General features: G+C 44.0%; 1 protein-coding gene across 1 annotated transcript in view; it reads right to left on the bottom strand.

Annotated features, from left to right (window-relative positions):
• The window catches only part of LOC118091810 (macrophage mannose receptor 1), a 55,756-nt gene extending 38,833 nt beyond the window's left edge, over positions 1-16,923 (bottom strand). Inside the window, exons 1-6 of the mRNA XM_035129236.2 lie at positions 16,621-16,923; positions 7,869-8,270; positions 5,209-5,382; positions 3,265-3,429; positions 1,774-1,887; positions 1,093-1,239 (exon numbers count right to left, since the gene is read on the bottom strand). Of these exons, the coding sequence (XP_034985127.2) occupies positions 1,093-1,239; positions 1,774-1,887; positions 3,265-3,429; positions 5,209-5,382; positions 7,869-8,270; positions 16,621-16,681 (1,063 nt within the window). The 5' untranslated portion in view covers positions 16,682-16,923. The remainder of the gene's footprint in view (positions 1-1,092; positions 1,240-1,773; positions 1,888-3,264; positions 3,430-5,208; positions 5,383-7,868; positions 8,271-16,620) is intronic.
• Between the last annotated feature and the right edge of the window lie 5,721 nt (positions 16,924-22,644).

Raw genomic sequence — 22,644 nt, 5'->3', positions numbered from 1 at the left:
TTGAAATGTAAATACAATGCTTTAAATTCAAACTTCTGATGCCGAGGACATACACGTTCTTACGGGCTCTACCATAAAGGGGGGGGGCAGAATTGTCTCATCAATAGCAGACTCCTTCAAAATAAAATACTTTGCATTCTGTTTCCTCTCATGTTCTCTTTGGATAATACACCAATTGTCAGAGGGTTGTCGTGGCTACTCTAGAGTAACTCCGCCTGAGTGAAGTTTGTCTTCATAGAAGTTTATTGTGCTATCTATTTACAGTGTAGAGACAGCTTAAAACATGACCTCTCATCCCGAATCGGAATCCGGCAATGTTCCTACGTCAGCAAAGTAGTCTGGGCACCCCAAAACACCGCCCCCTTGACCTGCGTTATGGTGCTCTCCTCATTTTTGGCGCGGGAAGGAGCGATGCCCTCTCAGTTTCCTCCTTCAGCAGTCGGTTCCCTGGCTCTGCAGTATCCCCAAGCATCTGCCTGCATCCCTCCGCCTCCAAGCTTTCCCATTGTTCCTCACTCTGATTTATCTCCCCCTCTGATTTTCTCCGCCCCCCCTCTGGCTGCTTCAGAACCACTGGTGCTCTCTGTACTTGATGAGGTGGACGTTAGGATGATGGGGGCTGGCTCCCTGTAGGGAGTCCCCCTTACAGCAATAAATAAACCCGAAGCCATGGGCCAGTTCATAAAGAAGACTTTGAGCATGCATGCAGAAGCCTTTGGCACAGAGAAGGAGGCACTACTGAAGAAGGAGAATGGATTATTGAAAGTGGAAGCAGCTGCTACTGTTGAAAGGGCAGAATAAGGTTTTTCATGGATGGCTGCAGGAGCTGTCAAAGCTATAGCTGAGATGCTTCCACATACTAGGGATGCTGACTGTGCTGACTCCTGTGTCAAGCAGCCAATAGACCCTTTTGAAACAACAGAAAACAATACTACCCTCTTCCAGAACTGGATGTTTTGAAGACTCCTCTTCACAGAGCTTTTTGAAAGAGCTCCAAATTACATGTGAAGTATACATAAGAGAGCTTTCCCTTTTTGCATCAGCCTACTGCCAGCTTCTTAAGTACACACTGTTGTATATTCATCAACCTACCTGAAGAAATAGTGATGGAGTTCAGACTGGAATTCCCTTTTTTACAAATGTAACCAAGTTTCTGACTGCATTCTAGAGTTTCCCATTTGCCATTTTTACTGGGATTAAATGTTCCACAGGTTTTTCCAGGCTCTGGAGAAGGGCTCCCTTTAAGAATCGGGCACAAATAAGAAGGGTATTCACTTTACAGAGTTCAAGGTCTTCGTTACGAAATTCTATTGTAGCCAATGGGCATGTAAGAGGCGTTTACTGCATAAAGTCAACTCAGTAATCAGATCAGCACATTGAATTGATCCAGGCCGCAATTCTGCTCATGGCTAAAGCACTGGGTTGAGTGTCTTTCCTCAAGATTTCAGGCCTTCAACCTATATTTGTAATGAACATACAAATGATTCCTCACAAGTCATCATGGTCAACTATATGGATGGTGGTGTGTATAGCCAAACATATCTGGAAGGCCATAGCATATTGGACCCAAGAACACATGTTTTGGAAATCTCAACAAAAAATTCAAGATGAGAAGATGAAATGGGGCATCATGAAAAACTTTTAGTGGGGAAGGGACATTTGAAATTTTGTGTGTTTTTGTTCTCTACTGAAGAGGAAAAACTAACAGATATGAGGAAAATTGAAAAGACAAGTACATTTAGAATATAGAAACTCCCAAACAACAGTGGTTACCTGGTGCCCAGTTTAGGAATCTGAAAGGATGGCCACCACTCCATTGCCATCCACGGTTGGAGTCCAAACTGTTAAGACCAAACCAGAGTTCAGTAGTCAAAGTGGAAGTTAGCCCTAAATGAGCATGCAAAACACAGCAAGGCATCAGTCTCAGGAATGCGGACTACACAGCAGGCAGTAGCAATTACAGGTAACTGGGAAAGGATGAGCATCACAGTTGTAGAGCGAAGGAGAATTTCAACAATCGAAAACTTATTTTACCATTGCAGCATTATGAAGCACCATCTGCCGAAAGTTTCCTTTGTGGACACAACAGCACCTTGCTGAATTTGGTAAGTCTACCTCCATACCTGCCCTTCATGCTTGCGAAAAGAAGAACCAAACAAGACAGAGCCAAATTCTACCAGTCTGAAGTTTAAGACTTGCAGAAAATAAGCATTTGCGATCAGTCTCATGCACCCACTCTCCTGGATCGTGGTGATCAAATAAAATTTAAAATGTGCAAAGTACACACATATCTGGTGTCAGGAAGTGTGACTTCCACAGTAGAGAGTATGAAACATTGGCAGGTTGGACTGGGGCATCTGTTTTCAGAGATTAAACAATAAATCTGATCATTTCACATCGAAAATGAAATTGTGAAAAGAGGATTAAGCAAATAGTTCCTGGTGAATGGAAATCTATTGCTCAGTATGTGCAAGAGAGTCAAGCAACAAACAAGACTCTGTAGTATGAGTACATGAGTTTAAATTTATTCATTGCTGTGATAAGACAGTGCAAAAGTAGGATTCTTAAGCAGGAGAGCTTGTTTTTGATATTTATGAAGCACAGCTACAAGATCACTTTTCAAATGTTACCTTGTACACAGAATACTCATGAGTGCCATTCCCACTCTCAGCCTTCACACATTCAGCTTATTGTGTTCGTGCCTAGATATTATATAGAATCATAGAATTGTAGGGTTGGAAGGGACCCTGAGGATCATCTAGTCCAACCCTCTGCAATGTGGGAAAACGCAGCTGTCCCATACGGGGATCGAACCGGCAACCTTGGCATTATCAGCACCACACTCTAACCAACCAAACTATATGGCTACCCTTCTTTCCGTGCGATTGGGAATCCTGCTTCTTCAGAGTTCCCAGTCATAAAGACAAATATGCAGGCATAGTAGAAACATAAGATCTATGCACCTGTTAATGCAGAGAGATCAGGAATGGGGATAATGCAAGTTCTGTTGTGCAACTTTCAAGTCTTTCACATATATTATTTGGGATATAATATATGATGTGTTTGGAGAAGGAACTGGCAACCCACTCCAGTATTTTGCTATGAAAACTCCATGGACATAAAAAAGGAGAAGCTTTGAGAAGGAAGTGAAAGTTTCCAAGGCATGCTCTGGTTCGTGGGGTCACGAAGAGCCGAACAGGACTAAGATGACTAAACAACAACATATGATGTGTTACAAAATACCCATGCACATGGATAACTTACCTGTTAGATACATTTGCTCATGTAACTCAGTAACTCCCAACAAACATGCACCTTGTTGCCGACAACTTTTACTAGCTTGGTACCAAGTTAGAGCAGCGTTTGAGTTTATCTGGTACTGAACATTGGTCAAATGGTCTGTATTCCACAGCTTGTCCATTCCGTCAGCTATAGGGGGAAATAAAGACAGGCTTCCAATGTTCATTACGACAAAACGAAAGAAGCATTATTTAGTTAAAGAGTCTAAATCCATAGTCCTGAAATTAACACAGACTTATAACTATTTTCTGAACTGAACTAAGGGACCTAAGAAATATACCATTTGTGGAAGGTGACTTCTGCTTTGTTTATTCTAAGGTAGCTTGGACATGCCCTCTCAAACAATGGATATCTAAAGCATATAATAATATTTTCCTGTTTCTGTCTGGATGTTCCTGTCAAATCTTCACCTCCTGTGGTCTCTATTGAGCCAGACAGATTGTGAATTACCACAAACTGCTTACTGAGCTGGCTGGATCTATAGGTTTGGCCACTCCTGTTAGTTTTAGCTGCTATTTTTCTGCTTTAAACATCAATAAAGATTTTTGTTTTTAATGCAATGACAAGCTATAATGCGACCCCAAGCAGTGGGACTGTAATAATATAGTCCTAAAATTTGTAGGAAAATCCCTCCTGAGTTCTTTTTGGGCTCTGTAGAAAAATACAAAGTTTTGACATTGTTTTGACAGTCAGACATTAGACTACATGTGATCTTCTTTGATTTTGCCATCATGTGTTTCTTTTCTTTTCTTTTTGTTAAGTGCGGTGACTTTTAACCCTTTGCCCACACCATGGTCCTAATAGAAATTGCCACATTCCCCCCACCCTTGCTATCCACAATGGAAGCTTTTCTCCAATTGCAGATAACAGGCATGAGGACACCCGGTAGGAATAATAATAATAATAATAATAATAATAATAATAATAATAATAATTATTATTTATACCCCGCCCATCTGGCCAGGTTCCCCCAGCCACTCTGGGCGGCTTCCAACAAAATATTAAAATACAGAAATCCATCAAACATTAAAAGCTTCCCTAAACAGGGCTGCCTTAAGATGCCTTCTAAAGGTCTGGTAATTGTTTTTCTCTTTGACATCTGGTGGGAGGGCATTCCACAGGGTGGGTGCCACTACCGAGAAGGCCCTCTGCCTGGTTCCCTGTAGCTTTGCTTCTTGCAGTGAGGGAACCGCCAGAAGGCCCTCAGCGCTGGACCTCAGTGTCCGGGCTGAACGGTGGGGGTGGAGACGCTCCTTCAGGTATACAGGACCAAGGCCGTTTAGGGCTTTAAAGGTCAGCACCAACACTTTGAATTGTGCTCAGAAACAAGCAGTTAAATGTTTGTTAAATCATTACATCCCTGCCCTTTTCAGTAAAGTTGCCTATCTTCACAGTTTGATAATATGCACATTTATATATGTTTTATTGATTAAATGGTCAATTAAAATAGTTTTAGCCATCCACATTTAGCCATATATTTAAGGCACAAAACGTCCACCAAGAAATCATGGAACTAGAGTTTGTTAATGGTGCTGGGAATCGCAGCTCTATGATGTAAACAACAGTTCTCAGGATTCTTTGGGAGAAACAATGTACCTTGGATCCCGAACGCCTTGTGATTCAAATGTTTTGGCTCCCGAACGCAGCAAACCTGGAAGTAAGTGTTCTGGTTTGCGAATGTTCTTTGGAAGCCGAAAGTCTGACACGGCCTCTGCAGCTTCCATTTGAGTGCAGGAAGCTCCTGCAGCCAATTGGAAGCCGTGACTTGGTTTTCTAATGTTTTCGGAAGCCTAACGGACTTCCAGAATGGATTCCAAGGTGCGACTGTACTTTAAATATATGGTGTGTACAAAGCCTTAGATAGTGACATTTCGTGATCCAGGCTTAAGAAACAACTACAGAACTTACATTTCAGTGGGCAAAAGCCATATTTCCTGTCTGTTTCATAGTGTCTAGTGGTTGAACACCACAGCCAGCCATCGGACCTGCCAGCATTTGTACACTCTGCGTACCAGTTACCATCATATTGGAAAGGAAATACACATGGTGCCCCATTGGCATTGCCTTTCAGAGTGAACATGTCTGGAAAGAAAGAGGGAGAGAAAAGTATAAAAGCAATAAAAGACCCAGTAATCAAGTAATCAAGTATACCATTACTCTGGTATACTTCAAGACAAAGTGTTAGCCAACTAGCCATGGCTTACAGCAGACACGGAACAATAATCGTGTAAGACTTTAGTGGCTAGCAGATGCATTATTCCATAAGCTTTTGTGGACTATCAAAATGATGCACCTGATGAAGAAGACTATAGCTTAAAAAAAAAACCCACTTTTGCCATAATAAATGTGTTCATCTTTAATCCCTTAATACCATAGTCTTTGATACTAGTGCTGTTCTTTTTGTTGTTTGGCTCAAATTGTATCGTGAGAGCATTGTCACGAGGATAAAATACTCTAAAACACTTTGGCAAATGTAAAAAGCTATTCCACAAAAGTGGGATAGTGCCAGAAGTGGTTTAGAACAAAGAGTGCAAAGCTCATACAGTATGTAAGGCTGGCAGTCTATATATGCAACCCAACCAGCAAACAACCATACTGCGGAACCACATTAAGCCCAATCCTTGTAGGCCTGAATATTCTATCTGTGTTCAATATTCTTATTTCTTTTTATTTTTAGAGTTTTTTTATGATTTCAAACCTGCCTCCTTGCCTTGGTTTAAAACCAGAGACAGGCAGGCTGGAGGGAGACATTTCATTTTCATTTTCATTTGTTTATTTGTTTGCTTGTTTGCTTGTTTGCTCTTTATCTATGCTTATATCCCTTCGCTTTATTCCACATTCTGGAAAAAGGTATAGAAGTGAATAAGCTGGGAGGGGAATAATCTTCTCCCCTAGGGCTAGAAGTTTATGGGGGCCCAGTATGGTACCATTAAGACTAACCAGTTCAGATTGCAATCGTGTACATACTTAAGGAATGCTCAGTACCCAAGGAATTCTGTGGGGCTTACTCAAGGCCCTCTTTGATGTACACAGCAACACTGCCTCCAGTACATTCCTCCCTGTCCTTTCCATAGAGCTTATATCGAGAGATAACAGTGGTTCTCTCAATTCCACCAGGTTTCTGTTATACCCTCTATATATCAATGCCATCATACTGTATAAGACCAAGCATCCCAGTTCACCCACCTTGGTTCACCTTCAGCATTAGCCTATCAACATGTGGGGATAATAATAATAATAATAATAATAATAATAATAATAATAATAATAATATATTATTTGTACCCTGCTCATCTGGCTGGGTTTCCCCAGCCGCTCTGGGCGGCTTCCAACAAAGATTAAAAATACATGAAAACACCAGTCATTAAAAACTTCCCTAAACAGGGCTTCCTTCGGATGTCTTCTAAACGTCAGATAGTGGTTTATCTCTTTGACATCTGATGGGAGGGCTTTCCACAGGATACAGGACCATTGATGGGGATGTGTGGGAGGGAGCTAGGCTAGAAGTTCATAATCACATGAAGAGGGGGCAGCGGGGCGGGAGAGAGAGAGAATGACTGAATGTGGCTTGTATGCTCTTCCTGTCTCAGTGTTGCCATGGTTACTGACTGGTATGCCCTGGTTCAAAAATGGTGGGGTTGACACTGAGAAGTCACAAAGTGGAGGAACCGTATGAGCACTTCCCCTCAATGACACATCCAAGTGCAAACCTGCCATCACTTGCAAATATTAATTTGAGTAGAGGTTTCATAGAATCATAGAATTGTAGAGTGGGAAGGGACCCTAAGGGTCATCTAGTCCAATGCAGTAACCTCAGCTAAAGCATCCATGACAGACAGCTATCCACCTGTGCTTTGCTTTGCTTTTTTTAAAAAAAGGAATGAATAACATTTTGAACATCTCCACAACTGAATATTTGCACGTTGGTTCTGTTTTACCCTAGATGTTATCTACTGTTCATACAATTGGACATGGCAATTGAGTCATGCTCTAATTCAGGGGTAGCCACACTTCAGGTGTTGCTCGACCACAACTCTCATCTTAGCTGGCCACTGGCCATCAACCCATTAGGTTGACTATGGCAGATGGGAGTTGTAGTCTAGCAATATCTGGAGGTCACCATGTTGGCTAACCCCTGCTGTGACCACTTGTTGCTTATTCTGACAGAAATGATCTTACAGCTTGGCATTTCATTATACTTAGGCATTTGATGTGTGGCAAAATTCACCTTGCCTATTGGGACGATTCAGACAATTAAGCTATCCTAGTTGTTGAGCTTTTTTAAGGAAGCCACTGAAAGTTTTTGAGCTCTTTTTGAGCCAACAAAACCCCTAATTTTTTGATTGACTTAATGTATAGCAGCCCTATCCTAGGATGACAAACCTCTAAAGGGGTAAGTTACATTATTTGTATGGGCTCTTAGTTCTGGGCATTATAATAAGAATAAGAATTTATTCTTTATACCCCACTCACCTGGCTGGGTTGTTGGGTTATAGAACAACATGACTAAAGATTCAAGTAGCCAAGTATATTAACTCAAAAGAAAAAGAACCACCAGGAAGATTTACCTTCATAGCCCCGGGAGCACAAATCGTCTCTGGTTCCATAGACCTTCCACCGACTCCACCCGCCAGATCCCTTGTACAGCATAATTCTTTTTTCATTTTTGTTGCCATAGTTGAAATGCAGGTCTGCTCCTTGGATGGCGAAAAGTGTGTCGTTTTTGCATTCCCATTGCTGGAGATCGCTTGTTGAGTCACATGGGTACAGAGTAACTGGTGTCCAGTCAACCTTTGAAGATACTCCCAAACATAACTTCAAAGACACGCTCATCAGCTGGTGGCTGGAAATCCATCTAAATTTTTGTTCATCGCTTTCAGGGTTGCAAGCACTGGTAGTGACAAAGCTTGCAGACTGTACATGAATACAAAGCTTGTGGAGATCGTTATATATTAAAAATTTGCTGTTATCTGTAAAAAAGAAAGAAAGTAAGATATATGGCACAGAAGACCAACTAGTCATGTGCATCACAAGCAGAAATCTGGTTCAAGAAGCCCTTGAACCAGATTTGCACAGTAAAATGCAGTGAACACAAAAGGCTGCTATTAGGGCTCAGAGTGATGTCTTCAACAAATCTGTTGAAGCTCTATGAAAGTGATTAAAGGAGAGAGAGAGAAATGCTGAACTTGACCCTAGTAACGTTTTACAGGGCTAGCCAACATAATAAAATTAAACACTGTGAAACGGCTATTAACAGTTGGTTAGTAGACTGTGGTAAACTATTTAAAAAAACTGATTACCAATGGTCAGTAATAACTGCACTAGCGGCTCCTTATTCAACACTTGCAATTTGAAAAGCGAGGTGCAATTAGCACATGTGTATGACCTAGAAAAATACACAGACTGACTTTCTATTATGAAAAATTATGGATACTTAATAGTCAAGTCTTAACTATCAAAGAAAACCATTCTGGCATTTCATAACACAAGCTCTCTTACACCATGGGCCTATAGGGGTGGTCTTTCTCAGCCCTAACTGGAAAGTCCAAGAGTTGAAAAATGTTCTGTTGGTTTGTACTATATATATTTGCCAAATAGTTTTCATTCAATGTACATTGAAGGAAAATTATATAAATACCATTGGTATTTAACTCCCTGTGGTCTAAACCACAGAACCTAGGGCTTGCCAATCAGAAGGTCGGCAGTTCGAATCCCTGTGACGGGGTGAGCTCCCATTGCTCAGTCCCAGCTCCTGCCCACTTAGCAGTTCAAAAGCACATCAAAGTGCAAGTAGATAAATAGGTACTGCTCTGGCGGGAAGGTAAACGGCGTTTCTGTGCGCTGCTCTGGTTCGCCAGAAGCGACTTAGTCATGCTGGCCACATGACCCGGAAGCTGTATGCTGGCTCCCTCGGCCAATAAAGCGAAATGAGTGCTGCAACCCCAGAGTCATCCGCGACTGGACCTAATGGTCAGGGGTCCCTTTACCCCTTTACCTTTACCTTTTTAAGTTAGCAAAAATGTATAAGACAGGTACAAATATCTGTAGGCACCTTTTATCATATGTGGTGGACATGTAAGGAAATAAAAGCATTCTGGGAAATGATATATAATGAACTGGAAAAAATGTTTAAAATAACTTGTACAAAAAAAAAAACCCAGAAGCTTTTCTATTAGGAATTCTAGGTGCCAATATCTCAAGGGAACAGAAAAAATTGTTTATGTATGCAACAACAGCTGTGCAGATGCTGCTAGCCCAGAGATGGAAAGAAGACTAAGTTCCCTACCAGAAAGAATGACAGATCCAGTTTAATAGATATTTTTTTTAATTTTAAAAACGATCTTTATTTCAGTCATTTAAAATACAATACAAAAAAGAAAAAAACGAACAAAGGAATAATAATAATAGTGATAATAATATAGAACACACAACTATACATCTACTGTTAAAAAAAGAAAAAAGAATGAAAATTAACTTCCAAATCACAACACATCGCTTAACTTTAATAAATATTTAATAACAGGACCCACAGAGGGGGAAGAGCGAAGTCCAGATTTGTAAATTTTAATATGTAAAAATAAATAAATTTGTGAGATTATATATATATATATATATATGCCAAATACATGGCTCCACAATAATTTGTACTGTGTTTTATTTTTGAGATGCAATGGCTAGCTCTTCTGCAAACTGGAAATGAATGGGGTTTTTTGTTGTTTCAGTGAAAAACCTGACCTACACTTATCTAGAAGCTGGTTTCTTCCTCTTGTCCTCCTTGGCTTCCAACCCATTAGGAAGCAGCATAAAGTTGATGAGTACTGGAGACACAAACCCTTGCAGTTTATCAGTCAGTTTTCCTTGCAGACAATACAAGGAAATGTATAATTATCACCAACAGTGATAAAGTCTTTTACTATATTGTTGTACTAACAATTGCTCCGCGTTTTTGTAAACTAGTATGTGCAATGCTTGCAAATTCTTCCTAAATACTTTTAGGGGAAGTCGAGCACAAAGTGGGGGAAAAAATTAAAATGGCTACTACTAATTGAAACATTGTCTTTTTTATTATTAAAAAAAGTGTAAAACTTTTCCACAGTTGCTGGAACTAAGACAGAATATTTGAACCACATGCTTACAAATGTATTTATACATTTGTATCTAGGCTGCATACCTGCAGTTGTATTTTTTATATATTGTTGAAACAGATATTTGAAGTTTTCTATGGTCCCAACACAAATATGTGAAGAGATTTTTAAGCATATGATTCAAATGTGGTTTTGAGATTAGGATTTATCATGCATGTGCATTGAAGTTTGAATGTAACTAATGCCATTTTTCAATGTGTTTATGTTGTCCATTGTTTATAGCTTCTGAAGAAGGATCATTTGTAATCCTCAACAAACCAAGCTATGTTTAAGATTGTCCCAGTGAGCATCAGACTTCTCCTTTTTTTCCTGCTGGGAGCTATAATCCAACAACAGGATAGCTACAACTCTGTCTGCTGTATGCCATATTCCAGGGGTGGAAGAACATGTGGCCCTCCAGCTGTTGTTGAATGACAGCTCCCACAATCCCTGCCCATTGGCCATGCTGACTGGGGCTCATGGGAGTTGGACACCTTTGGGAGAGCCATAACTTCCCCCATCTCTGTTCTGTTCCTTTATTTTGCTTGACTCTGTCCTTCATCTGTTTAAGGAGCTGGAACTAGAGATGCGAGGAAAAATAAGAAGCAAAATGCGTAGACGTAGGGAATACATTTCAGTTCACATTTAAAGATGAATTCTCACTTTTTGAAATAATCTTTGTAAATCGCTTTTTATTATTTTGTAAAAATGATTATGTTAATAATTTATTATTTGCGTGGACAGGAGGAGTCCCCCACACCCCAGGCAGAATAACGACTCAAGACAACGTGGTATAGGATTGAAATTGGCCAGAACTTTATTAAGATTCAGATGTAGGGAGACTTTAGCTTAGGCACTGGGCATTCTCCTTCCCAGACCCCTGCCGGGGTTCTGGATGGCTTCGGGGTTATCCAGAATGTATGGGGGTTGGGCTGGCTCTGGAGAACATATGTTCAAGCAGAGAGAGCCCGCCCCCATTCGCCGTCATGGAGGGGGAGAGCAATGACAACCACTCGGTGTATGGTCAATGCCCTCCCCCAGTACCCCTATTACGGGGAACCCCGATCTTGTTGCCGCCAAGGAGGTGAGGTCACCGCATCACGCCCCTCCCTTCAGGAAATTAGCCTAAAGGATTCCGCCCAAGGCCTGAAACCGCCAAATTTGTGACGTATTGCTACGGCAAAGGCAAAACCTGCCAATGCAGGAAAATTCCTTTCCGGCCCTTCAACAGCGGCCTTGACGTAGCAGCGCCTGCGTACCTGTGGAAAAGAAGTTAACCTGCTAAAGAAAACTTCACCTGTGGAAAAGAGGTTAACCTGCAAAAGAAAAACTTCAATGAGGGTGTGGAGGGTGGGAGAAGCTCTGGAGCCGAATGCTGCTTCTCGTGTAAGATTCAAACACTATTGTGTGCTCTGGGTAGTCCCTCCCCTAAACCTGGCCAGTCCCCTGCCTACACCTCTGCGGGCTGAATTGGTCAATTGGCTGGGGTAGGCGGAGACCCCAGGCATCTTGCCCGGGAAGGTGGAGCCAGCTCTGAACTACCAGGGGGCCGACCTGGGATCAGGGGGCTGCGTGCGACCACGCAAAAGTCGCCCCCCATTTGATGTGGGGAGGAGTCATTGTATGCCGTCCATCTGACTGGGTTGCCACTCTGGGCAGCTCCCAGCAAAAAATAGTAAAAACACAATACATCAAACACTAAACACTAAATGCTGAACAAGGCTGCCTTGAGTTGGCTGTTTTTTTAAAAAATCACGTAGCTGTTTATCTCCTTGACATCTAATGGAGGGCTGTTCCACAGGGTGGGCACCATTGCCAAGAAGGCCCTCTGCCTGGTTTCCTGTAGCTTCACTTCTCACAGTGAGGGAACCACCAGAAGGCCCTTGGAGCTAGACCTCAGTGTCCGGGCTGGACGATGGGGGTGGAGATGCTCTTTCAGATATATTTTACAGTCAATCGGAGTATAAAATTTATGAAATAAATAATATGTGAATTGAAACACAGCCATACTTTGAAATTCACAAATTTCTCTGAATGTTGCAATGCAGTTCTTTGGCCGTTTAATGTTTGCGAAAATGTACGTAAACGGCACAAAACACAAGTATTAGTGAAAGCAACATTAAAAATGTGTTATATTGGGGGGAAATATAAATGTTAGGGAAATATGCTTTGCTAAAATATGTACATTAGGCAAAACCGCACACACAAGTTATTAGAGGAAATAAACACAAAAATGTTGAATTTTCATGAGGACTTCTTGTAAAAAATAATCACAAGCTGGAAAACAGAAATACAGTGGTACCTCTACTTACGAATTTAATGCGTTCCGAACGCACATTTGTAAGTCGAATCTCATAGGAATGCATTGGGAGAAAAAACCCTATCTAAAAATTCGTAAGTAGAAAAAATCCTATCTAAACCGCATCCAAGATGGTGGACGGAGCTCCGTTCGTAAGTAGAAACATTCGTAAGTAGAGTTATTCGTAAGTAGAGGTACCACTGTAATGAGAAACACAGAGAAAGGAAACAACTCTGGACAGGAATGAGCAGCAGCATATAAAGCAGGGATGGGGAACCAGCAAGCCTACCAATGTTGCTGAACTACAGCTCCCATAATTCCTGTTCCTTAGCCATGCTGGCTGGGGGTGATGGGCGTTGGAGTCCAACAACATCTGGAGAGCCCATTCTAAAGGATACAAAACAGCAAACTACCAATCCCAACACAGTATCTTGCTGCAGAAGCAGCTACTAAAATAATGCAACAGGACTGCGTCATAGTTTGAAATCCCTACAAAATTTAAGGCAAGTAGGGTACTATAGCAGCCAGAATAGTCTCACAAGTTCGGGCCCCGTCTCTGATATGGCATCCCTGTTGAGCATGGGGCTTCCTGTGTTGAGCATGTAGCTTCAAGGGCGGGATCCTTCTAGCAAGGATCTGCTCATGCCTAGGGGCTCCATGCAAGTGGAATACCTAGTTGGCCAGGTGTCCTGCTTGCACAGAGTGGCTGCCCATGCAACTTTTCTCATCCTTTGGGTCCCATCTGGAGCAGCGGAGGAGGAGGAGGAGGAGGAGGAGGAGGAGGAGGAGGAGGAGGAGGAGGAGGAGGAGGAGGAGAGGTTAGAGGGTGAAGAAAGAGCTCATACCCTCCAACATTTCTCCCATGAAAATAGGGACGTCTCATTCCATAATGATAATTTTACTATTTAACCCCCCCCCACACACACACATCTTACTGGGTTGCCCCAGCCACTCCGGGCGGCTTCCAACATATCCTATATAATAAAGTCCCTATGTCTCTGCATCCAGATTCCCTGTGTCCCGTTTTCCGCGCTACTGAGCATGTGCCCCAGGGACACAGGGATTGGACGCAGAGACTGCACGCACGCACACACACACGCTCTCCCCACCCCCACCCCTCTGCCCTGCACTGGCTCAATAAGCAGTTAAAACAGAGGCCACCAGGTGGAAGGCAGGAGCAGGCAGCAAGGCCCCTAAGCAGGGCAGGCCCTCTCTCAACGTGCCCAAGGGCCTGAGGAGGAAGCCGGGATGACCAAAAATCGAGGCCCCGGCCTCTCCTTACCAACAGGCCCAAAATGGAGGCCCAAGCAGCGCAAGATAAAGCAGGCCACCAGTGGAAGGCAGGAGCAGGCAGCAAGGCCCCTAAGCAGGGCAGGCCCTCTCTCAACGTGCCCAAGGGCCTGAGGAGGAAGCCGGGATGACCAAAAAATCGAGGCCCCGGCTTCTCCTCACTAACAGGCCTGAAATTGAGGCCCAAACAGCGCAAGCAACCGGGAGACCCCCGCTGGGCCAGAACGGCCAGGAAAGGCGCGGGGAGGCCACCGAATGCTCAGCGCCAACCGTGGGACCCTCAGAAAGCACTGGGGTGGGCGCAAGCCCCCCGGACGGCAAAGCTCCTTCCCGGACGCAGCAGGCGGCTGAAAAACAGCCGCGGAGGCCAACAAAAGTAGCGGGAGCCACCCCCACCCCCACGAAAAACTGGGCGTACACCCCAGAGCGGCCGCCCGGGCCGTCCAGGAGCCAGAATTTGGCCACTGGGCCCTGGCAGCAGCAGCGCTATTGACGGGGGAAAATTAGGAACCAAACGGCAGGCGCAAAAAGCGCGCAAAAACAGGGTGGGGAGGGATCCGCACTCCAAACACAAGCTTCGGAGGGGGTAAAGGAAGAAATACCCCCCGCACCCCCCAGCCGAGCCCGGGCTGTAAAGGTAAAAAAGGGGGGGACTTTGGCTTGGGGTTTGGGAACGGGGGGGGGGGAGAAAATTAGGGATAAATTAAGGATCAAAGGGATGCGGGGAGGAACAATCAATTAGACAAGGAATAAAAGCCCCCCATGCGCCGCTGCCACCGAAAAAGGCCGAATGTTCTAGCGCCCGTTTATTAAACGGGCTGAATGGCACTAGTACGGTATAAAACATAATAAAACATTAAACATTTAAAAAACTTCCCTATACAGGATTGCCTTCAGACAGCTCAGGGGTCAGATAACTCCATACCCCCCAACATTTCTCCCATGAAAATAGGGATGTCCCATTCAATAATGATAATTTTACTATTTATACCCCACGCATCTTACTGGGTTGCCCCAGCCACTCTGGACAGCTTCCAACATATATAAAAACATTTTAAAAATTAAACATTTTAAAAACCTCCCTATACAGCAGCGATGGCCTAACTTGGCCCTCCAGCTGTTTTTGGACTACAACTCCCATCATCCCTAGCTAACAGGACCAGTGGTAAGGGTTGATGGGAATTGTAGTCCCAAAACAGCTGGAGGGCCAAGTTTGGCTGTACCACTGCTATACAGGATTACCTTCAGACGGCTCGGGGGGTCAGATAACTCCATACCTTCCAACATTTCTCTAATGAAAATAGGGACATCCTAAGGAAAAGTGGGACATTCCGGGATCAAATCAGAAACTGGGATGGCTTCGCTAAATCAAGGACGTCCTTGGAAAATAGGGACACTTGGAGGGTCTGAGAGCTTTGAGTGGAGGGTGTCCTTTACCCATCATTTGGACGCCCTGGGAATCTCAAGAAACCTGATGTACCTGGAACTGGGTGTGGAGACTACAGCTGAATGGACAGCTTGAGAATGTACCATCCACTTTGGGATTGCCCATAAAAAGCAAGCCTAGGGTGAAAGGCTAGGATGATGCCTGCTGTTTCCAGGAACCCTACTCTTCGTAAGGCTTTTGTGGATGAGCTGAGAGTTTGTTTGGATCCTGGGTGAGAACCTGGAGGCTGAGATGGAGGGTGTGCCAGAAGGAAAATGAATTGATACTGATTTTTATATATTGGTAACATGGTATTAACGTAACATTTTAATATGTACCTGTGTATTTTTGTAGTTTTTTAAAAAAACAAAGTTGTCTGTTGCTTCAGTTTTCTGTACGCTGCCCATAGATATTTTTTAATCTATGAAGCTGTACAGAAATTAAATAATCACTCAATCAATGCAGAGATTCTCTTTTCAGGAATACATGATCAATGCAAAAATTTGGGATAAGGGTCAGAAGTATAGCCCCACAGCTTCTGCTGCACATTAGTGCACTGTATGCAACTAAATGTGTGAATAGGCCAGGGTGTCTGTGATGTACTAAGCAGCTAATCACATGAAAAATGAACTATTCTTGCCTTCAAAGCTATAAAAAAAAACCACAAAGAGACAGACTTGTACGTAAAACCAGTACATTGCCAGATGCCCAAAATTACATCCTCAGTCCTAATTTATTTATTGCATTTTTATGTGTGTATTTATTTACAACAATTCGGTAAAACCACAAGCTAATTTTATTTTCAACTCTGCATCTGAATATTAGGCAACATGGAGAAGCATTCAATATATTCTGCACTCACAGCAACAACAACTCTGACTATTTCAACCTTGCAATCGTTAATTCAGGTATAAAAACTTGCATATCAAAACTGACAGCTGCAGTTAGCCCCAGTAAACCTAATTTGGAGGGTCAAAACACCAAGCAGAAAGAAAAACCCAGCTGGGCTGTTTGCACATGCCGAAGCAGATCACAACTCTCTCGTAACTCTCAGCATGCAGTTCCAGTCACTATACTAAATATATACAGTATTTGAAAGTTTTATTGATCAGAAATAGAAATCAGATTTGCAATTTAATATTGAAAGCCCCGTTCTTGGCAAAGAACTGATTGGAACTTACCTACTAGCGAAGAAACGCCATGTTGTAAGGAAAGGAAAACCAGAAGCAAAGAAACAGGCATTTTTCGCAAGTTTACTACTGTCTTCCCTTCCGCCAGAATATGCCATGCAGGGGTTCCCTTTTGTAGCAGATCTTGTTGAAGCCCGCAAGGAGGAAAGCCGTGTTCATTTCTGAGAACTTATAGTTAAGGGAGTGCATTCTGGTTGCCTAATGATAAGGAAATGCCCTGCCACACAGGGCATTGTGGAATAACAGGAATTCGCCGTTCAGACTTTGCTTCCCTAAGCTAATTTCACTGCTGAAGGAAAAAGGAAGGAAGAGCTTCCACAGAATGGCAGGTGATAAAGTGATGAATGCTCAGCATATTTTTTTCTGGGAATGCCTCAGTTGCATGTGGGAAACAGATTGGCTCATCAAATGTCTCCAAGATTTTTTAATTTTTTTTAATTTGTGTGTGTGTGTGTCTTATGATAGCTTTTCTACTTGTTGTGATTGTTTTGCCTGCACTTGTTACTTTTCATTTGTAATTTCTATCTTGCATTTCAACATGTGAAACCAAACTTCAACATGTGAAAACAATGTAATTTAAAACAAAAACATATTTAAATAGAAATGCATCAAAATTGACTTTATTATGTTGACTCATTCCTAGATGCAGCCCTTAACGTAGCATTATAAAACAGTTTAAAGCAATACTGAACATCCCTCAGTGGTTCCTGTCTTCAAGGGGGGAGATTGGAATAAATATTCTTTAAAAACAAATAACAGCAACTCAGCAAAACACCAGAGCTATCAAGAACAGCAAATCAATGCAAATCAAGAGAGACAGGTGCTGGCACTGGCGTAGGAAGCCGGCCGGGCATCCGGAGCGGCAAACATGACAAGCATCTGGGGCAGGGCGTCACTACGTAGTGCACATGCGCAGCGTCGCCACGTACGATGTATGCGTCACTACGTAACGACACTGTGCATGCGCACTATGTAGCGGGGTGCCAGTGCTACTGCTCGTGCTGCCCCCAAAAGACGGAGCTAGGAGCGGGCCTCTCCCTCCGCTCCCCCCTTGCTACGCCCCTGGGTGCCGGCCCTATTAGTAGGCAGAGAGAGGTAGTTGCCTCAGGTGGCAAACACTGAGGGGCAGAAACTAGGCAAAGCTATGTGTGCACCACATGGCCTGCCCTTTGCCACCAAAGCCAGCCTGCACTCCTCAGGTGCATTTTACTTCCTGGATTTATATTGCACCTCAAGAAACCTGTAGCAGTCAGCAAACAGCCAAAGTATGTCTATGCTCTATTTTCAAAGTGCAGGTTTAAACCTTTAAAGCACTTACGTAACCTTGGCCCAGCTCATTCTGGTCCTCCCAGGGCCAGCTGTAACTCACTCCAGGATTTCAGCTGGCTCTCTGTGTCTCCACCCACCAGCTCTTCAATGGAGAGCAGATGAGAGGGCAGTTGGCTTTGATGTTGCACCAAGAATGCCATTTCACCTCTTTCCTCTGCAAGAAGATCTGCTCCAAGTAGAGGGATAAATGCCTTAATAGATTCGTTGCAAACGTGCAAGAAGGCATCCAGGCATTTTGCAGTTGCATGTGTACAGGTTTTGGGGTGCATCTGGATTCTGAAGTTTACAGCTTTGAATAGCTGCAAGGCAGAGCTATTTCAAGATCAAAAATTATTTGCACTGTTCTGCAGGGCTGGATTTAAATGAAGAGAGGCCCTAGGCTACTACACTTGTGAGGCCCCTCCTCCACCCTCACAATTGGAAGAAAATGGAAGTGTGTTATAATATAAACAAAATTGAGTGAAGCCAAGGATGGTGGTGGCTATTTAAAATTCTACCATTCACAATTTCTCCTCTAAAGGACATAATATCTTTTTTAAAAAAATTAAATGCAGAGATTTATTTATTTCATTTGCTTCTCCTTTTAAAAAGAAAGCTTTTAAATAAGAAACTATATCACCTGTAACATTACTTATAAATGTAATTACATCTGGGTTGGCATTTTGGGAATCTAGCACTGGGAGCCAGTGTGGTGTAGTGGTTAAGAGCGGTAGATTCGTAATCTGGGGGACCAGGTTCGTGTCTCCGCTCCTCCACATGCAGCTGCTGGGTGACCTTGGGCTAGTCACACTTCTCTGAAGTCTCTCGGCCCCACCCACCTCCCAGGGTGTTTATTGTGGGGGAGGAAGGGAAAGGAGAATGTTAGCCGCTTTGAGACTCCTTTGGGTAGTGATATTAAATCCAAACTACTCTTCTTCTTCTTCTTCTTCTTCTTCTTCTTCTTCTTCTTCTTCTTCTTCTTCTTCTTCTTCTTCTTCTTCTTCTTCTTCTTCTTCTTCTTCTTCTTCTTCTTCTTCTTCTTCTTCTTCTTCTTCTTCTTCTTCTTCTTCTTCTTCTTCTTCTTCTTCTTCTTCTTCTTCTTCTTCTTCTTCTTCTTCTTCTTCTTCTTCTTCTTCTTCTTTTTGCAATCCCTGAGTCTCAGGAAGTTTTCAAAGCAGATTTATTGAGTTCACAGGAATCAGAGTTATGGAGAAGTGAATGTTTTCACAAGCCTCCAATCAAAACCTACAAAAGCCAACATGAACCTTTCCAGCCACACCACGTCTGTACCCTGGAAGGAAGCCTGCACGCCCTAAAGGTCAGACAACTGTACAAAACAGGTGCCGTTTCCAGTAACAAATTTGCCCATTTTGAAAACAATGTGTCCCAGTCGGTGTTGTGCAGTTGTTGATATTGACATCTAGGCTCTTTTAATTTTCATTCAAAACATGATACTCATTGCTACATAGGAAAAAGCCTCTATAAATTCATTCCCATCTATCAGTTGTCCTTGAGATCTTCACTGGTGTGACAGTGTACACATTCTGGCTGTGCATCCATTCTCTTAGATCTTTAAACAAGTGTGTGTTCTGTTGGTGATTTGTGGAACATTTAGAAGACCACTTGTGATGGGAGGCCTCTTCAGGGCTAAAACTGTGCTGGCCAGGGGTCAGCAAACTTTTTCAGCAGGGCGCCGGTCCACTGTCCCTCAGACCTTGTGGAGGGCGGGACTATATTTTTGGGGGGGAAATGATGCAAGAGCACCACGAGCCCTGGTGGCTGCTTACCTGTGTCTTGTGAGCGGTAGGGGCTGGTGGCGGCGGCAGCGAAGGGACAATGAGTGGTACACTAAAGGGCTCCGGAGAGGGGCTGCTTTAAATGGCGGCCGCTCAAGCGCTGCTGCTGCTGGCACCAACAAAGCCCAGCCCCCTTCCTCCTCTAGGCAGGGTGGGGAGAAGCCAGGAGGAGGGAGGGAGGAGGAGGAGGAGGAGGAGGCGCTGTGTGAGGGAGGGAGAAAGAATTCCCATGCTGACAATCCATGTGGCGATTCCCAGACCGTCCACGGGCCAGATCCAGAAGGCAATTGTGTGTAGATGGACAGGGAGTTCACACAAGCCCCGTCTCCAATGTTCCATGTGCACAGGCTTTCCTCTCTGTGTGCTCCCTAAATCTGTTCTAGGTGTTCCTCTGACCCTCCAAAGCAGATTTGAAGAGGATGCGGGCAGAGGGAGGCAGGGAAGTTCCATTGTGCAAGCAGAAATCATCGTGTCTTAGTTGGCATTTGCATGAAGCAGAATGAAGCAAGTTGCTTCCACTCACTTCCTTCCTCCATGGCTGGAGTTTGGCATTTCAAATTTCACCGGCGCCCTGTGTGAGGCCAAAATTCAGTGCCCCCCTGCCTCTTGCCTTTCATTCTGCTCAATTCACTACATCATAGTTGCAATGCCCTGCAACTAGTGTGGCAGAAAGTGTCATACTGTCCTAAATCCACCTCTGTCCACTACACACCCCTTCCACTCCTGCCTCCCACCCCACCCTGCCAATCAACCACCGCTCTTGTTTCCCTTTCTCAGGGGAGAGGGGTAGCTAATGGAAAGGGCACTCAAAACCACCAGCCTCCTCCTCTGCTGCATGCCTGCTGCCCTGTTTCCTGTTATTGCAGCAGCCCATCAAGTGGTGAAGGAGCTGCAGCATCATGTTCACATTAGATTAAAAAAAAAGGTAAAGGTGCCCCTGACCATCAGGTCCAGTTGTGTCCAACTCTGGGGTTGCGGCACTCATCTCGCTCTATAGGCCGAGGGAGCCGGCGTTTGTCCGCAGACAGCTTCCGGGTCATGTGGCCAGCATGACAAAGCTGCTTCTGGCGAACCAGAGCAGCGCACGGAAACACCGTTTACCTTCCCGCCGGAGCGGTCCCTATTTATCTACTTGCACTTTGATGTAATTTCGAACTGCTAGGTGGGCAGGAGCTGGGACCGAGCAACGGGAGCTCACCCCATTGCAGGGATTCGAACCGCCGACCTTCTGATCAGCAAGCCCTAGACTCTCTGGTTTAACCCACAGCGCCACCTGGGTCCCACATTAGATACACATATTGTTTATAGGTATTGTAAAAACACCCCTTTCTTCCATGTGCTGGGGTGGTTGGGAAAGACATGGGAATATGCTTTATCTTCTTCTTCTTATTCCTGTTCCCTCTCCTCCATATCTCTGACATAAATCAATTACCGTAAAGTTGGTGGAGAGGTCAGGCGTGCGCGCGCACACACACACACACTGTCCTGTCTTTTTTTTGGGAATAGGAGTCTTTGCTATGACTGCACAATTTAAATGACAAGTTCACAAGATAAGCATTTTGAAGTATAGCTTGCTTATAACACGTTTCCGTGTTGTTTATACTGAAAATGTTTATACTGAAAAATCTCTTCCCTCTTCGGGGGGAGGAGATGTTGTGGGCCCACGAGTCCTTCACGTGAGGGGGGAATGGCTAGCATTCCCCCCAGCCCATTGGTTCCTTCCCTGCCGCGGCGTGCCCATGGCGCACCCAATCAGGATGCTCCTTGGGGGCGCGGCTCGCGCATTTAAGGGAGCGCGCGGCGGGGAAACGGCCTCTTTCTTCCGGACCTGACCTGCTTTTCCCACCCACCCACCCTCTTTTTAGGCAGGTTTGCTCTTGACGTTGCTGCGCACATTTATTGGTCACCAGCTGGGACCTGGTAGGATTTTTCCCACTCGGCAAATTGGCTCTGGCCTTGTGGTTTTTTGCCTGCCACGTATGCAAATCGTCACAACTTGGGGTTTTGGCGGTAGGCATTGGATTATCTCAAGAAGGTACAGGTGCGGGGGGGGGGAGGTTGCTGCCATCACCTCCCCCAAATGCAGAAGGGTACTCCCCTAAGGAGTCCGGGGCGTTGCCATGTCCGAAGCCGTGGTAGGTGAGGGCCTGAGGGCACGCCCCTAATGGTGGCCCCAGGATGAGTTCCTAGTTGATGTGCATCGCAGGACTCATCCAACGGTGGCTAACCCTTCACAGACTGCCAGCAGAGCGGGCTGGAGTCAGATATAGTCGGTTAGATCCAATGCCTATGCCAATACCCCTCTACAGTCGTAATCAATAAAGTTGTGGCCTTTCATGCCCATTAACCCTATACCTTGTGTCTTGTGTCTTTATTTTCGCGGGGAGGGCTCGGGGCATCGCCACACAAATGCCTGCACCCAATGAAGGCAATGATGAATACAAAGCACTTTATCCCTTATTTCAAAGGAAAATGTAACCAATCCACTTCAAATTCTTTAATTGCAATGGTTCAATATCCTGCATTTTTTACAGAGCATGTGGAGTGTTTATTCCTTTATTGCAAATTGATCCTTACACTGCAAGCCTCTCTGAGTTTAATGGAACTTATTCCCATGTAACTGGGTAAAAAGATTGCAGCCTTACACAACAACCCTAAGCATTTTTGCTCAGAAATTAAGTCCCATTGAGTTCAGTAGGACTTATTTTTATCATTACTATGTTTACTTAGATTCCACCTTTTTCCCTGACAGGGATTCAATGTGGCTTGCAGCTAAAATAGAAACAGCTGGGTGGGGGGGGGAGCAATCATTAAAAACTATCTCTATCTATCTATCTATCTATCTATCTATCTATCTATCTATCTATCTATCTATCATCTCAACAAACAAAGCATTGCAATATCACAGCAC

Source organism: Zootoca vivipara, chromosome 12 (genome assembly GCF_963506605.1).
Source record: "Zootoca vivipara chromosome 12, rZooViv1.1, whole genome shotgun sequence".
Lineage (NCBI taxonomy): Eukaryota > Metazoa > Chordata > Lepidosauria > Squamata > Lacertidae > Zootoca > Zootoca vivipara.
The sequence above is the reverse complement of the archived record's forward strand: the minus strand, read 5'-3'. Positions and strand labels throughout refer to the sequence as shown.